The sequence below is a fragment of the Lutzomyia longipalpis genome, chromosome 1 (assembly GCF_024334085.1).
Source record: "Lutzomyia longipalpis isolate SR_M1_2022 chromosome 1, ASM2433408v1".
In the NCBI taxonomy this organism is placed as follows: Eukaryota; Metazoa; Arthropoda; class Insecta; order Diptera; family Psychodidae; genus Lutzomyia; species Lutzomyia longipalpis.
In genome coordinates this window covers 9,014,767-9,032,558 of record NC_074707.1, presented here as the reverse complement: position 1 = coordinate 9,032,558, position 17,792 = coordinate 9,014,767, and the positions used below count along the sequence as shown (strand labels likewise).

Below are 17,792 nucleotides of genomic sequence, written 5' to 3'. Positions count from 1 at the left end.
CCCATCCTCACAATCTCATGGGGATCACGGCGTGTAATTTGCTCCGGCGACTTTTCAATAAAAATCCAATTAAAGAGACATTTCGCAACGGAGATGGAATTCGAAAGGAGCACATCTCTGTGACAACAGTCATTCTCGTCTAATGACTTTTGAGTTTTGATGAGGTCCCACCCCCACCCATCCAAAAAGGCAGCTTTTTATGTCCGCCACGCGTGAAAATGGAAACCTTTTTTCGTCATAGAGAAAGCTTCTTTAGGAGTTATTAAAACGGATTTCCTATGAAATGAGAATTTCATTAAAAATCTCCCCGTTGATGCAATTTTTCGTACAAGTATTTTTTTCCACTTGAGTTTAATTCTGTGAGCAAACAATTCTCAATGGAATTTCGTTTTTTTTTTCTCACACTAAATCCATTTAATTAAAGGATTTTAATTTATACTCTTTTTGTACGTGAGTTGAATGAACTTAAGAAGTTTTTCTTTATTACTGTAAATAAAAGTAATTTATTAACTTTCTCTGGAAAATATGACGCAAAGAAAATTTTATATACACACTGTTATTTACTTTTATTTTAATTGAAAACAGTTTTCATTAAAGCTTAATTATAATGACTTTTTTTTTAAAGATTCCTGTCAAGGTTAAAAATAAAGAATAAACCTTTGAGTAAATTAAAATAAGTTTGAGAAGTTTGAATATCTAAAGTACATTTTTCTGGACTTAAACTGATCTTTAACACCCTGAGACTAAAAATACTATAAAAAGTGGTTACAAGTTGACCTATAAACCATTTATGATTAAAAATAAATTGCTTCAAAGTACAGAAATAAATATATGAAATATAGAATTTTTAGGAAGTTTTATATGATTAATTTTTTTACCTGCCTTCTAAGTGCAAAAATTGTGATTAATTTTAAAGCAACAATCCAAATGAAACTTCCCACAAAATCCCACACATAATTAGTTTCATCTATGGCCAAATTCTCGAGAATCTTCTTGGGAGATCTGAAGAAGCAAGATATTCCTTCACAGTCCAGATCTTCACGATCAAATCCATAGATTGTTTGAAGGAGTCCCTCGAAGTAGTACCGTACAAAAGAAAGATACGATAGAGGCTTCAAATAAGATGGAATTAGATTGTAGCTAATGAGAAATCCTGAGTACATAACCATCAGCAAAGATATTGAAGGCAAAATAAATATTCCCATCTAAAAAAAAACATTTTTTTATCAAAAAGTAAATAGATTTAAATATTGATTTTTAATATTTTTATGAACTTACTTGAACTCCAAAAATAATTCCAACAGCACAGCCACAGAAAAACGCATTTACGGTCAGTAAGAAGATTAAAGCTGATACAAAAAATACCTTGTAGGACTCAGTGGGTTGCCCAGACATGTAGTAAGCTGGTATTAATGTGGCAAAAGAACAAATAAGAAGAATCGGAAGATCAGCCAAGATTTTCGCGTAGAAATACGGGAAGAAGGTGTAGCGATTATTTAAGAATTCTCTGTGAAATATTTTCGATTCCGATGGGTCTGAAAGAATAAAATTTTTTTTTTTTGTTTCAAAAGGTATCAACAAAAGTTGTTCTAACTTTGTGCTTACAGAGTAGAATAATTGGAATGGCATTCCCGAAGAAAATCAGTACTATTAGAACAAAGAATAAGCAAATGTTGGGCTGAGTTCTATCAGCATTATTTCCGATATCGTAGTAAGTTAAACCAAAAAGAATCCCTGCTAATACGTGTATTACTATTTTAAATCGAGTTACTATCTGTAAAAGAAATGAAACATATTAAAAGTAATTTTCTTTCAAACCAAAAAAGTTCTAAAACTTACTGGTTCCCTGTGATTGCATAAGTAAGCTCTGGAGAGGAGTATGTAGAATTGTTTCCACCGAGAAAGAGGATGAGAGAAGCTTTCTATAAGTTGAAGATCGTCCTTACTTCCGTCTGGGGTCATTCCTTAAAGAAAAAGGCAAACAAATTTTCAAAAAAAAAAAACTTTTTAATAGAAAGATAAGTTTTCAACTCACCATTCCTGCTAATATTCAAGGAGCTCAAACTATTTGCAATTGATTGTTGTGTCTTAACACCATCTCTTGCTTTTACAAGTAGAAGCTCACGGTTTCCTTGTCTCTGCTGACTGGCAACTTCAAGGATAAAATCAGCACGGTTGTAGTACTGAGGACAGAGGAAGCCAGCTTCTTGAAATCTCGGAACAATATCCTCAACTGAACCATTGTAGAGGCACTGTCCATCAGAAAGGACGTAGATATCGTCAAAAAGCTCTAACACAAATGACGAGGGTTGGTGAATCACACAAATTACAGTTCGACCCGATCGTGCCAGATCCTTCAGGTGCCTCACAACCTGCACAGTGGAGACACTATCTAGACCACTTGTTGGTTCATCGAAGATCATCACAGGTGGATTTGTGATCAACTCCTCGCCAATCGCCAAGCGCTTCCTTTCGCCTCCTGAAAGCTTTTCAACATGATTGTGGAGACACTTTTCCATTCCAAGCAGCTGCACAATATCCTCAACCTGAACATCAAATAATCAAATTAACCTTCTAATCAAACAGGTGAGTTTGATTAATTTCTTAGACTTACTATCGTTAATCTTGCAATCTTCGAAGTATTCGTTGGTAATTTAAATTTCGCAGCATATTCCAGAGTTTCTCTCGTTGTGAGCTTACCCAAAAATGTAATATCCTGAGCAATATAGGCAGAGTTTTTCCTAATAAAACTCTGGTTTACTTTTTCTCCGTTAATTAACAAAATACTTTCATTTGATGGTTTCCTAAATAAACAATGTAGTAAAACATATATACATATATTTTATGTGACTAACATAGAAAAAATGTATGTAAATCTACTTTAAACCAGAGAGGATGTTCAAGAGAGTCGATTTTCCAGCTCCGGATGGTCCAACAATGGCCGAGAGACGTCCTGCATTGAAGCTACCACGAACATTCTTTAGAATATTAACTAAAAATCGCACAAGAAGATTAAGAACTTTGTGTAATAAAAGTTTTTCTAACTACGCTTAAATCACCTTTTTCTGATTTATTCACAGAGAAGTTAAGATTGTCGAAATAAATACTTTTTCTCTCACTAATAGTTACTAAATCAATGGTAACATCACCCATTTTAATATTCTAACTATTAGTTCACAGAAGAATTGAAATAATGTTTAATAGACAAAAGAATTATTTGTAAAAGACTTCTGCACGATTCGGCTTCAAAGTTAGAACTAAGATAATCTTTCATTGCGTATACCTTATTTGAATTAATTGAGCTAAGACAGCTAAGAATATGTTATGTAGGGTACATTGTCCTGATATGAGGTACTTCATTAAAAAATTACCTATTAATTTTAAAACAGGTTCAAAAAAAGGAGCTTAAATTATTTGAATTATTATTTTATAAAATTACCATATTTTTCTTAATTCTAGGATTTTTTTTTGACTCATTATGATTCTCATTTAAGTATAGGTACTAATAACTTTTAAATATTTTCTTTATGGAATGTTTTAGCCTTTTAAGTAAATTCGATCCTAAAGCGTTAAATGAAAATAGAACATAAATATACAATAATAACTTATACGGAATATTGTGTCCCATATTGAGTACAACTGACCCTATCATGTAAATTTTTATACATGTGGACTTTACAAAGCATATAATGAAAGCAAAAAAAAAAATCACGCGCTTTTTCTCTCTCTAATTCTGAGCATAAAAACTGGTTTCTTACACGAGTCAATGTCCAGAAAAAAATACTTGAAAACACTATGATGACTAACATATTCCACAGCTATCGTTTCTTGATTGTTTTCTTTGATCTCGTGGGTCTCACGTTACTTTTGCTTTCCTATTGTATGTATGGGTTGTAGTTTAACCAAAACATGTAATTATTTATGAACTTTGTAGAATAATTTCACACTAATCATTCGATTTTCTTCTAATAGGTTTATTACATGGCTTTTTATTAAACTATAAATTATCTTTTAATTTATAAAATAATTTATTCATTTATAAAATATTGTTTAAATGTAAATCATTAGTTTCTATAAAGAGATTTGATTTATAGGATTTTTTCTCGTGGGCCGCGAAAATGTTTCCGTCTGTAACCAAGTCTCACAAAACGCACAAAACATACATGTATGTACTTAGTTTTTCATACCTAATAATTTTTTTTATCTCCAAAACTTTCTGTAAACAAACAGGTTGTTAAAATAAGAATATTGTGCCTAAATAATAAAAAAAAAGTAAATAAATTTTCTTCAAAATAATAAGAAATCCTTTCCAAACACCCCCCAAAGCTCAAAATATTTAATTTTTGCTCAATTTCACTCCATACTCTCCTAATTAAATTATATTTTGCCCTTGAATGTGGAAGAACAAATAATAGAGCGCAAAAAAGTGTAATCACCCAATTTTCACTTTTCATTAATTTTATCACCTCCCACGAGTTACTTCTCGGGAGCATAAAGAGTTCCTTTTTGGAGGACTTTTTCATTAAGTCTTGCACAAATTATCACTCACAAAAATACCATTGAGCGCCCCATTTGAATATTTCAGATCGTTTTGCTAATCATGCTTGAGGGTACTTCTCATACCCATCAACCCTTCCCAAAAGAAAAGTTCCATTTTCAAGAGCTTTCGAAATTGGCTCGCGAAAGGGTTTTGTCTTATCTACATTCCCATCCCCATCCCCTGCTGAAGCGAAGGAATGCAAAGTGTGGAAAAATAAATTCCCACTGTCTTTCCCCGTGTGCAGACGATCCCTTGCCATTTCCACGCTCATTTTCATCTACAGAATTACCCACATTTTCTCGCCAGTTTATATTATTGCGTATTTTTTCCATGTTGGAATGCGAACATGGGGTGGCATTTAATTCGCAATAGAGTGGAGGATTTTAATGAGGAAGCGCTAGAACAGTGTGGATTTTCCACAGAATCAAGTGCAAAAAATGAAACCATCCCCCCAAGAGACAATTTTCCAAGGAGTCTCATGAGATTTTCATTGACTTTCCAGCACGAAGAACATTAAAAAGTCTTTTCTTCGTCCCTCCGTCCCGACAGTAGACCACCAAGACTGCCTAATTATTTCATCGAGGCACTTGCGGAAGATTTTCTCTTTGCAAAAATAATCATTGAGAGATGTCTCATTAAATTCACTTAATGGAAAATCATCTGCATGATGGAAATTTCCTTCCCTTTTTTGGCCATCGAACCAAACTCATAACTATATTGATGATTTATGCTATCTTGTATCAGTTTTTCATTGTCAGCACTTCTACATCCCACCCCCATGGCCACATTTCATCCATAGAGATCCCCGAATTCAACTCCCCCGTCGGAGAAACCACAAAACTGTTGAATTGAGATAAAAAGAAATTTATTAGCACCCACAATTTCGAACCAAAACCACCCCCAAGAGCCACCCTCGCTTTTCTTAATCGAAACTTCCCCAAAATTCCAGGGATTTTGATCATGGGGTGGCTTTGGGGGTGAATTGAGGTGTGTGGGGATTGCAGAAAGAACAATTAATTGCCACACATCCTGCAAAATGATTTTCATTGCAACAGACAATTCCTACCGGCGGTGGAAGAACTTGGCGAAGAAAATCATCCACCTCATCAGGATGGGGATGAACTTCTAGGTGTGAGAGTTTATCGCCCTACTATTTGAGTGTATGAAGAGAGGATGATTATTTGGAGGAATTTAAACTCTCGCCCATGCTATTTATCACGTTGCAAATTCATCGTTCGGTGTACAGTATTTACAGGGAGGAACGCTCTACAATAATTCTGAAACTCATCCCCTGTAGAGCCTCCATTTATCCTCATTAGTTGCCAACGAGAACACTGATGTGCATTCAAAACCATCAAAATAATTATTTATGACTATAAATTCTTTCATTTCAATGAGAAATATTTAGAGTTTTATTAAAGAAATTTTATAAAAAATAGATTAACTTAAAAAATGCTTTAATAAAAATGTTTTCTACAGACTGTCGGTAGAGCTTTCTTGGAATTTTGTATAAAATAATTTTAAAAAATGATTAATTTTTTTTATTTCATTAAATTAAAATTTAATGCATGATATGAATAGACTCCTTTCTAATTCCTGAATATTTAATTGATTTCTTTTATCAAACATTTATCATAACTCTGAAAAATACTGATCTTAACACAGGTAAAATGTTTTATTATTTTTTTAAAGAAGTTTTATGACTGTAGTTAAAGAGAAAAACTTATTATGCTTCGAGAAAAGACAAACGTCTCACTTTTTTGTAGCTTTTATATGTTTTTTTTTAAGTTTGCAGGTAATAAGAAAACAATTTTATAAAGTAGGGTAAATTCACCTCAATACGGTAATTTCTCTTAATAAATAAAATTCTGTTTTTATTTATTCAAATAAAACCATAAAATTTTATTTAAGCTTGCAATTAATGTAATTTAAATGGTAAAATATTTGTTTTTTTTAAATATTTAATTATTGCTAATGTGTGCAAAAAATATGCCAACATCACACTATATCTTGTACAATTAATTAAGATAATTTAAAGAAATTAAAGAACATTTTAGTTGCAATTTGGAAGCTGAATCGCGCAGAAGTCTTTTATAAGTAATTCTTTTGTGTATTAAACATTATTTCAATTCTTCTGTAAACTAATAGTTAGAATATTAAAATGGGTGATGTTACCATTGATTTAGTGACTATTAGTGAGAGAAAAAGTATTTATTTCGACAATCTCAGCTTCTCTGTGAATAAATCAGAAAAAGGTGATTTAAGCGTGGTTAGAAAAACTTTTATTACACAAAGTTCTTAATCTTCTTGTGCGATTTTCAGTTAATATTCTAAAAAATCTTCGTGGTAGCTTCAATGCAGGACGTCTCTCTGCCATTGTTGGACCATCCGGAGCTGGAAAATCGACTCTCTTGAACATCCTATCTGGTTTAAAGTAGATTTACATACATTCATTCAAACTATTCAACATTTTTTCTTCTATGTTACTCACATAAAATATATGTACATATATAATGTCATTCTAAATTTTTGTTTGTAGGAAACCATCAAATGAAAGTATTTTGTTAATTAACGGAGAAAAAGTAAACCAGAGTTTTATTAGGAAAAACTCTGCCTATATTGCTCAGGATATTACATTTCTGGGTAAGCTCACAACGAGGGAAACTCTGGAATATGCTGCGAAATTTAAATTACCAACAAATACTTCGGAGATTGCAAGATTAACGATTGTAAGGCTAAGAAATTAATCAAACTCACCTGTTTGATTAGAAGATTAATTTGATTATTTGATGTTCAGGTTGAGGATATTGTGCAGCTGCTTGGAATGGAAAAGTGTCTCCACAATCATGTTGAAAAGCTTTCAGGAGGCGAAAGGAAGCGCTTGGCGATTGGCGAGGAGTTGATCACAAATCCACCTGTGATGATCTTCGATGAACCAACAAGTGGTCTAGATAGTGTCTCCACTGTGCAGGTTGTGAGGCACCTGAAGGATCTGGCACGATCGGGTCGAACTGTAATTTGTGTGATTCACCAACCCTCGTCATTTGTGTTAGAGCTTTTTGACGATATCTACGTCCTTTCTGATGGACAGTGCCTCTACAATGGTTCAGTTGAGGATATTGTTCCGAGATTTCAAGAAGCTGGCTTCCTCTGTCCTCAGTACTACAACCGTGCTGATTTTATCCTCGAAGTTGCCAGTCAGCAGAGACAAGGAAACCGTGAGCTTCTACTTGTAAAAGCAAGAGATTGTGTTAAGACACAACAATCAATTGCAAATAGTTTGAGCTCCTTAAATATTAGCAGGAATGGTGAGTTGAAAACTTATCTTTCCATTAAAAAGTTTTTTTTTTGAAAATTTATTTGCCTTTTTCTTTAAGGGATGACCCCAGACGGAAGTAAGGACGATCTTCAACTTATAGAAAGCTTCTCTCATCCTCTTTCTCAGTGGAAACAATTCTGCATTCTCCTCTCCAGAGCTTTCCTTTGCAATCACAGGGAACCAGTAAGTTTTAGAACTTTTTCTTATGGGTTAAAAGAAAAATTACTTTTAATCTGTTTCATATCTTTCATAGATGGTAACTCGATTAAAATTATTAGTACACGTATTAGCAGGGGTTCTTTTTGGTTTAACTTACTACGATATCGGTGGTGACGCTGCTAGGATTCAGCCCAACATTTGCTTATTTTTTATACTAATGTCTCTCACTTTCTTCGGGAATGCCATTCCTATTATTCTACTCTGTAAGTACGATGTTTGAATAACTTATTTGTCAGACATCTGTTTAAAATAATAATATTTTATTTTTTCAGACCCTTCAGAATCGAAAATATTTCATAGAGAATTCTTAAATAATCGGTACACCTTCTTTCCGTATTTCTACGCGAAAATCTTGGCTGATCTTCCGATACTTCTTGTTTGTTCTTTTGCAACATTAATACCAGCTTACTACATGTCAGGGCAACCTACTGATTCCTACAGGGTATTTTTTGTATCAGCTTTAATCATCTTATTGACCGTAAAGGCGTTTTTCTGTGGCTGTGCTGTTGGAATTATTTTTGGAGTTCAAGTAAGTTCATTCTAGTATTTATATCAAGTTTATTTAATCTTTTTTTTTTCAATCTAATTTTTTTCTCTCTTAGATGGGAATATTTATTGTTCCTGCAGTATCTCTGCTGATGGTTATGTATTCGGGATTTCTTATTCGCTATAGTTTATTACCATTCTATTTGAAACCTTTGTCCTATGCTTCCTTCATGCGGTACTACTTTGAGGGAATCCTACAAGCAGTTTATGGGTTTGATCGTGAAGATCTGACATGTGATGGAATATCTTGCTACTTTAAATCCCCCAAAAAGATTCTGGAAAATTTTGACATTGAAGAAACCAGCTATGTCTGGAATTTTGTAGGAATTTTCATTTGGATTGTTGTTTTAAAATTAATCACAATTATTGCACTTAGAAGGCAAGTCAAGAGGTTAATCAGATAATTTAAACAAATTTTATAAAATATTCATCTTATTTTTTGCTTTTAATGTTTAATGGAATCACTTAAACATGGAAAGGTTTTTTTTTCGGTGATTTTATTTATTTAATTGTTTTGCTTAATATCACGTTCTCTGAGCTTGAAAAGAGCTTTTAAAAAATTAAAAGCCATAAAAATGTTTTTTTTTCTTTTCTTTATGAAACTTATGAAATAAACTATAAAGTTAAGAATAAATGGTATGAAATAACGAGCTTTTGATATATTTTTAATTTATTTATTTTTGCTCCTTACGTAGATTATAACCCCAAAGCTTTAAAAACCCACATGACAAAGCTACTAAAGCACAATCTTTTGAGCTTCCTTCCTTGATTCCAAATTCCCAGATTCACCTCACAACATTTTGGGGGTTGAAATATCCTCAAACATGTACCCCAATTTATATTAATAAGGCTGATTTATGCAAAGGACCTCATGGATTTTCACGGAATTCCCAGAATGCTAGCAAATTCCACAACTACAAGCCAAACTCTTTCACCTCACCGCAAATAACTTACAAGAAAAAATGTCTCGAGGTAAGTGGTTGGGAAGTTCCCTCGGGATTGTTAAGAGAGCGGGAATTGAGAAAAAAAGGAGAGAAAACCACGACTGGGGTGGATGATGGCGGGATGTCTCCGAAGGACTCCTAAGTGACTGTTTTTCGCACCCAGATCTGGGTTCTTCCTCTTATATTTATGTCCCTCTCGAAGACATCCCTCGGAAGTGAGTCTCAAGATGACTTTCTGGGCTTTAGAGAGTACTCCATTCGCGCGCCATGCGATTCCATGGGATGTGGCAAATGTGTGGGGAATATGTTTCCATAAGCAGGGGTTCGTGGGGGTGGTTTTGGTTGGATGTTTGTGGGGGATGAACTATAAACAAAGCCATTATTTGGAGTGTATGCTATAAATATCCATGAGTGGTGAGACGTGCTCAAATAGCTATGGGAGGCAATTTTCAACTTTTCAGTGGGTTTGGTGTCAATTCTTTTAGTACGACGACAGAAGGGTGTGGCTCCGCGTTTTGGGCATTTAGCATAATACAAACCAGGATTAGTGCAGAATCCTTCCAAAGAGAGGAGACTTCAGGAAATGAGAACAAACACACACACGAGGAAATTCACATTTGGATTTTTCACACGTTTCCCAACGCTGCCACCCCCCGGTGTGCTTGACCCAAAAGCTCATTGCCGAATAATGAACTTATTAATGTTGTACCACTCGGACATAGCATCTGAACAGAATGTCCTGTGCCCTAATTCCCTTCAAATTAATTCCACACGCAGTCCAGCTGAAATGTAGCAAAAATTAAATATTCATGCTGCTAATGTTGGTCCCCAAGTGGGTCCAACGTGGGTGCCATCCATGTGCGTTTTCCAGAAATGTCTGTGTGTGAGTGGGACCCCTTTTGCACAGTTCTGCGGTCAGAGAAAACTTTTGTTATAGGGGAGACCGGGGTAAAAATAGTCATTTTGGAATTTTCAAATGCCAATTTCTCTCAAAATATAAATCGGAAAAATCGGAAAAAATTAGGGTGGAAAGCCCTACCAACCTATAATTTTTGACAATAATTTGGAGGTTATCCGATCAGTACTTTAGGAGTTAAAAATGAAAATAAATTTTTGGCCCATTTCCCAAACTTTTGCGTATTGAGAAAAACGAGTTTTCCGAAGTTTTCCTTCAGCAATTTTCCAATCTGATAATTTTTCTCACTAGCTGGGTTACTACAGAAAACATTGCCAAGGTGTATTCTTCAATAACTTTTAATGATTTTTCTCTACAATTTTTTGAATCAAAACATACCCCTTGGGGTAGATCGGGTCAACCCATGTAAATCATATGGGAGATCGAAATTTTTGACATATTTTCTATTCATTTGTTGCAAAATGGCGTGTTTGAGAAAATCGCAAAATTCTCTGTTTTAGTGCGTATAAAAGTGAAATTCCTTGTCGCGGATCAAAAGGTGAGAAGTTTAGCTATCAACTACTATCAATCTCTCAGGTGGAAAATCATTGGAAATGCCGGAAAATTCGACCGACTTTATTTAGCCAACTGGTGACTATATTTACCCGCCGCGTTTAAAAAAAGTCAGAAGCGGAAGGGTTTAGGAAAAGCTCGAAAACTCATATTTCCCGTGGAGATAGAGAAAAGTGGTCTGAGACAAAGTTGTAGGCCAGGAAATTTCCTATAAGAATGACCTATCGAGGAAATTTTCTTGCCCTTGGGGAATCCTGCAGATAAGGATTTACGCAAATTGACTATTTTTACCCCGGTCTCCCCTATACGTAGAAATTAATGAACTTCCCCCCATCCTGCCATGAGAGACCATTTATTGTTCCAGAGACACATTTGTACCGCAGAGATGTGTGTGTGGGTATGGAGGTGGGTTGGTTCTGTGGGGGTGGTTTGCATGGGAGAAATTTGCTTAATTAACTGTTTTATTAAATCGGGTGAACCATTTAATTTATTCTGTGGTCAACAGCTTGTACCTCATTTGGTCACTGTCTTCCCCATAGTGTCCATCATAACTTTTCTCTCCTTGGAAAATTTCATGCAGACACTGCGGAGCTTTTGGTTCCATTTGGACCCAATTGAGATGCTGTGAGAAAAAAAAATAGAGGAGAAATTAGCCAATTTCCCAGATATTACATTTACATATAAAATACTTCCATAAATACTAATAAGTGCCAGAGGATGACAAGATGGAGGAAATAGCAAAAATGCTGAATTTATGTTTTAGTCAGACATGGCTTAGATCTATAATTCTAAGACCTACCTTGAAGACCTTAAATGTCTCTAAGCTGAATGTTATATATTTTTTCTTTACAGAATATTTGAATTTCTTTAAAATTTTGTAGAAAAAATGTCTTTTTAATGATTAGAATAATTTTTTTTAAAGTAAAACGAATTATCTTCTAATTATGAATATTTTTTAATTTTATTTTTAAAGTATTATGAAAATGTGGTATACCAACTAATTTTGAGAGCATGAAAGTAATACTTTATATCGTTATAAATGAAAAATGCTAACATATAGTGCTTTGCAGCAAATCAAACATTAAATTCCCTATACCATGAGAGATGCTTGAGAGTAAACTACTAAATAATATAACTTAAGAGCCTTAACCTACCTCCGAAGTCTGACTTTTGGATGTCTCTTACGGCTTGAGGGATGATTCAGTGGCAACCCCTTTCGACATGATTAATTATGTGTGTAATCAAGCGTTCACGCTCAATAAATATTTGGGGGAAGATTTAGCTTGAATGCACAATTGTGGGGTTGTTTCGATGCACCCCATTCCTCTAAAGGTGTCAGAGAAGCCTCTCCCCATATTTCCCACACATGACAATAACTGCATACGCTTCCTTGAGCCGAAGAACTGACTGCATGCAAATATTGGAAATTGCTCAATCAACGTCGAATCTACCCATGACATAATGTTGTGATTTAGAGGCAAGGAAGCAAAATATTTGTAAGAACAGTGTTAGTGTTGGATGACTCTGTGAGAAGTGGGTCAGCTTGACTTAGGAACTTTTGCCATGCTATATGCATACATAGCACAAATAGCGTCACAAAACTAAAAGGGACCCTGAGGGGAGTTAAAAGTTAAAAATCATCTGCACTTCATCATCTGCGAAATGTATGCATAGCCACTAGCATGAAGAGTTCGCGATGGGCAAGTTTCCAACATCCGCCCAGAACATCTAGAGTTGTCTGCGGCAATAAATAACGTGCCATGCTATTTTTTTCCCCAATTTAACCAACAACAAAAAATCCCAACTCCAAAAAGAAACACAGTAACAACTAAAATGTCCAGAAAATTGTAACCATGTTGAAAATGCAAATTTCACGGTGCTTCCGGGCTGAAAATTGAGATATTACAGTGCGCGTCGGGAGGAAAAAAAAAGGAATTTAATGGCGAGTGGGATTTTTCATCACCTTTGTGAGAAAAAGTGCAATGGCTACATTTAATTCTCCCCATATGGGGGCATATCAAATGGTCGGAGGGAAAAAAATCTACACAAAAGAGCGCGAACACAATATGGGAAAAGTTTCGATTTCGATTTTCCACTTGAAATATTATTTTGTGTCCTTTGTTGTTTTCCAACATACATATTTTCCCATGCTGCCAGGACGCATGCAAAAACGAGAGGTGCGTTATTGAGGAATTTCATGGACGTCAAAATAACCCAACTGAGAATACTCAAGGGGTGTTTATCTGAGTGAAAATCTTCGAATTATTCGTCTAGATTCGGATTATTCGTTAATTAGATTCGAATTATTCTTCGAGAAGAATCAGACTATTTGCTAAGATTCAGAATATTTGTCAAGAAAATCCGGTTTATTCTGGGCCGGGCACTATTTCTACATTCAAATAGCTTTACAAGATTCAGACTATCGTTGAGATTCCGATTATTCGTCAATTTGATTCGGATTATTCAAAATTCTGATTATTCCGCGATATTAGAATTATTCGTTAGGATTCAGATTATTCGGATTGGGATTATTCGATCGGTAAAATTCAGATTGTTCGTTGAGATTCGGATTATTTGGCAAAATTTGGATGATTCGGTAAAATAAACCGAAATATTCGACAGATAACACCCCTTGAGAAAACTAGTAGTTTTTTTTATTAATTGAGAAGAATTAGCCTTTAACAAAAGCCAAAATACGACTTTTCTGTTTATCCGTTTGCTACAAATAATATTCTCCAAAACTGCTGGGCCGATCTTAATCAAATAACTGATTCAAATACAATTCAAATACAAACTAACTTCAATTTATGACCATAAATTCATGCAATTAGTGGCCCCTTAAAAAATATTTGTGTACCATGATTTTTGAAATGATTTTTCACAATCTATTTAAAAAAAAGACACGTCTATAATATTTATATTACCATGAAAGGCCGGAGATTGTTAATGCCAAACATCAAAGGCAATATGTTGCCACTGAATTGCCAAACAATTGGGCACAGATTGGAAATCAACAGAGAACTAAAATGTGGTATGAAAATAGAGAAATTTCGCGAATTTACCATGTTTGTCAAGCTTCCGTGCGTGTTTGCGTTTGCCTTCTGCAAATAGCACAAAAGCTCTCTCACCCTTCACAGAGAGCTGAGCTTTCTTTCATTTGCTACATACCTCCCAAAATGTTTTCGTTCTCTTTAAAAAAAATTTTATTTTGTTCAATTGCATTTTCCAAATGGAATATATTTTTTGGATGATTCAGAAGAGGAAGAGGAGGGGTGGAAAAAAAACAAGAACTCACAGGGAAAATAATGTTTCTGTCAATCAGACATAAAAGCAATTTATGTTGCTAGCTGTTTTATTTACGAGGAAATTTGCACACCCTGGGACTTTTTGCCATGAACTCTGTCACAACGATGAGGTGGTGGGTTTGCGGGGGCACGAGGGGGTGTAAAAAACTTGAAAGAAACATTATTGACTAACACTTCATTGTGGTCCTATTTGCATATCAAATAAATAGCGTTGTGGAGAATTTCCCACTCAAAAAAGGCGCCTCTTTGGTGGCATATCTCGTCTCTTTTGTATTTTCTTGCAAAGAGGGTGGTTTTCCCTGTGAAAAGGGAAAGGTTATGCTTTCGTTCCCCTCTCCTTGTTTTTCTCCCTACATCATCATCATAGCATGAGTATGAGAATACCTTTTGAAGACGTTGCGGAGATACAAGGAAAATTTTTTGATGGTGCCTTCTCTGGGAGTTTCTTGTGTGAGAAAATAAAATAAAGGGGAGGAATACCGAATAAATTTTCCTTCATGGACACCCAAGGGTGGAAGAATTGCACACCTGTTACGTTGTTTGGGCATACAGAGAGTAACAACGTAGAGGCATTCCTCCTGCACGAGATGGGGTTCTTGCAAAACAAGGTGGTGGTTGCACACAGAGAACGCTTCGTTGCACCTTCATATTTGCAAAATTGGCATGGAAGAATTCAGGCATAAGAAAACCCACCCGAAGGATGCTATGGGAAAGCCTGGATGGTCATGGCGTGGAGAGGAGGAGTAGCAACCAACAAAAAAATCAACGAGGAAAAAGAGCTCAACAATACTTATGAGAAAGTTTGCACAAAGTGAAATTTTACAAATTACACTTGTCCCTCAGCTGCTGCTTTCCCTTATATTGGCTTCTTGGGCTGAGCATGAGTTGGATGTGCGGGGGAGAGAGCTGTATACAGCAGAGGGAGGTGCTATGAGGGGGATGTGATTGAAGCCACAAGAGTGAAACTTTGTCTAACAACACAACTTTTCCTCCACACAACTAGCAACTTTTAACACAGTTGCTGCCTCGCTTTCCCAACTAACACACATTTTTCATTGATTCCATCAAAATGAAACGCTCCAAATTGCTATACTTTCATTTCCACACAATCTTCCAAATGGTAAATAAAATATATCTATCTTCCCCCAGGATGCTCCGTTGGTGCGCAGGTTGCAAGGGAAGAAAAAAGTGTGCGGGAAAAACTATCCTTAAAAGCATCAAATGTTAGTGTCCTTGTTAGAACGAAGAAAATGTGTGACACACAAGAAATTGAAATTCCTCCACCAAATGTGCTTGATAACGAGTTGATATTCGCCGTATAAGAAAAACATTCTTTTCGCAAACAAACTTTTATATGAATTTTTCAAGCTGTGCTGAGAGTGAAATGATAACAAAGATGCGAAGGGATTTTTTTCAAGGTGGAAAATATTTTAAAAATTAAGGTAAAATGGGGTTGGAGTAGATAGAAATTGAATAAATAATTTATATTTAGGTACTATAAAGCTTTATTGAGTGGAAATTCTGAGTAGAATATTTTTTAGAGATTAAATTTTCAGTTAAAGAATTTTTTCAAGGGCCATTTTGATTCAATTCATTACAATCAATTCCAAAGAATTAAAAATAATTAAGGGAAATCTCTTGGAAAAGCTGTTAGAATTTAAACATTTTTAATATTTTCATTTTTATTAAACTTGGTTTTCCGATGTTGGTTACGTTTGTAGCTTAATTAATGAAGTGTAAGATAATAACTTTTCGCCATCATGTAATTTTCTGACTTTTCCACAGAACTGCCCTAAAACACAAAAATAGGTTTTTCTTAGGACCTACTGGATGGGTTTTGATGGGGTAAAAATCAAATGAAAGAGGAAATACCAATGCAGATTTTGATGTAGCGGAATTTTGAATTTCTATTCTGGGGCTGAGAAAAATGGAAAAACGTCAAAAATATCTGAACGAAAATCACATTTTTCTACTTTTCTCAGTCCTAGAATGGAAATTAAAAATTCTGGTACATCAAAATCTGCATTGGTATTTCCTCTTTCATTTGATTTTTACCTCATCAAAATCCATCCAGTAGATCCTGAGAAAAACCTACCTTTGTGTTTTGAGGAAAATCTCAAGATGGCGTCGCACCTAAGATGGTGGAAAGTGATGTTCTAACTCTTCGATTATAAATCTTTAAATGTGACCAACAAGTTAAGAAGGTTAAGAAAAACCCCAAGAAAAAAAAAAGATTTAATTTTACTAGCTCTGAAAAGAGACCGCCCTTAAAATTTAAGTTTTCACGAAAATTTTTTCAAGTTTCACGAATAATTTTATTTAATTTTATAAAATTTTGTTTAATTCTATTTAATTTTATTCACTTTATTGCTTTATTTTATTTGAATTTATTTTTTATTTAACTTCTTTAAATTTATTTTTTAAAATTCGTCTGACATCATCTTACAATTGACAAAACTTATCAAGAAAAACGGCAAAAGGTCCTAGCTTTTTTTGCTAAATTTTCCGCCTCACCTAGAGAATTTTCTAGCATTCATATCCGGGTTAATCAAATAAATAAAAGACTAAAATATCACCTCAATAAAAACTCGGAAAAATATATATTTGAATTTCCAGTTCACTTAAAATGCCAAAAAATAACAATAAACAACCTCTTTGAAGCAATCTTTGAGACATTCAACCCCCCGGCAGTAATGTAGCTTTATATTTTCCCCAAATACTGATACACTGTGGGTTCGGTATATTGGTGTAACTGCCTAAATAGAGCTCAATTTTCATGCAATGTGTATTATCATGATTCTCAGATAACACCTCCCTCCAAGTGGAAGGTTTTTGGGGGGTGCCGTGGGGATTCCAACGGAGTATAATGTAGTTCCACTTTCTGGATCACACAGCATCATTTGGCAATTGCGTGCTCTTAGTGAGGTGGGTGTTGACTTCAGGGTGAGTAATATGAGAACCCTGGCACCGGGAACGCCATGTAGCGGTGGGACATAAAACGGTGAACGTGCTTGCATTAAACATTTTGGGGATTTCGTATTGTTGTCAACAGAAAAGCAAATAATTAACACCACACCACAGAGCGTCGTGTGTTTGCATGGAATGTAATTCAACCCCATAAACACAGAAAACCTACCCCTTCACTCCGTCCCAGGCAGCACCTCCCAAAAAGGAGCCCTCGCCACACATTTTCCCACTCGTATGTACTCGATAATTATTTAGCAATGCCCGTGGTGGGTGGGACGAGGTGGATTTTCCTCCATATATGCGGAAAACATGGATAAAGAAAAAAAAATTGTCTGCCCCAAAATATTTACTCGACCACATTGCCTGAAAATAGCTATATATGTATGCTGAAGGACGTTAAGGACCAAAGTGTATGTATTTTGGGGCTCTCTGCAAATGTTGCTAAACATATATTTTATTTCCAAACTGCGAGGACATTGAAAGT

The 17,792-nt window shown here is 34.9% G+C and overlaps 3 protein-coding genes across 3 annotated transcripts in view; 1 reads left to right on the top strand and 2 right to left on the bottom strand.

The window, feature by feature from the left end:
* The window catches only part of LOC129787507 (C2 domain-containing protein 5), a 970,947-nt gene that overhangs the window by 666,019 nt on the left and 287,136 nt on the right, over positions 1-17,792 (bottom strand). The window lies entirely within an intron of this gene.
* Positions 766-3,153, bottom strand: LOC129786898 (ATP-binding cassette sub-family G member 1-like). The gene is made up of 8 exons (XM_055822151.1): positions 3,120-3,153; positions 2,881-2,992; positions 2,615-2,804; positions 2,036-2,546; positions 1,947-1,964; positions 1,366-1,535; positions 879-1,112; positions 766-777 (listed from the first exon to the last, which is right to left on the bottom strand). The coding sequence occupies exons 1-8, from the start codon at positions 3,151-3,153 to the stop codon at positions 766-768; spliced, it is 1,281 nt and encodes a 426-aa protein (XP_055678126.1).
* Positions 6,597-9,272, top strand: LOC129787589 (ATP-binding cassette subfamily G member 4-like). The gene is made up of 8 exons (XM_055823308.1): positions 6,597-6,795; positions 6,863-6,974; positions 7,080-7,269; positions 7,338-7,848; positions 7,918-8,042; positions 8,113-8,281; positions 8,351-8,607; positions 8,681-9,272. The coding sequence occupies exons 1-8, from the start codon at positions 6,702-6,704 to the stop codon at positions 9,026-9,028; spliced, it is 1,806 nt and encodes a 601-aa protein (XP_055679283.1). The 5' UTR covers positions 6,597-6,701; the 3' UTR covers positions 9,029-9,272.

Coding starts and splice junctions, on each gene's coding strand:
- LOC129786898 (XM_055822151.1), bottom strand. CDS start 3,153: ATGGGTGATGTTACCATTGATTTAGTAACTATTA. Junction 2,993..3,119: donor CATTGATTTAGTAACTATTA/GTGAGAGAAAAA, acceptor TGCGATTTTTAG/TTAATATTCTAAAGAATGTT. Junction 2,805..2,880: donor AACATCCTCTCTGGTTTAAA/GTAGATTTACAT, acceptor TTGTTTATTTAG/GAAACCATCAAATGAAAGTA.
- LOC129787589 (XM_055823308.1), top strand. CDS start 6,702: ATGGGTGATGTTACCATTGATTTAGTGACTATTAGTGAGAGAAAAAGT. Junction 6,975..7,079: donor AACATCCTATCTGGTTTAAA/GTAGATTTACAT, acceptor TTTTGTTTGTAG/GAAACCATCAAATGAAAGTA. Junction 8,043..8,112: donor TTTGCAATCACAGGGAACCA/GTAAGTTTTAGA, acceptor TATCTTTCATAG/ATGGTAACTCGATTAAAATT.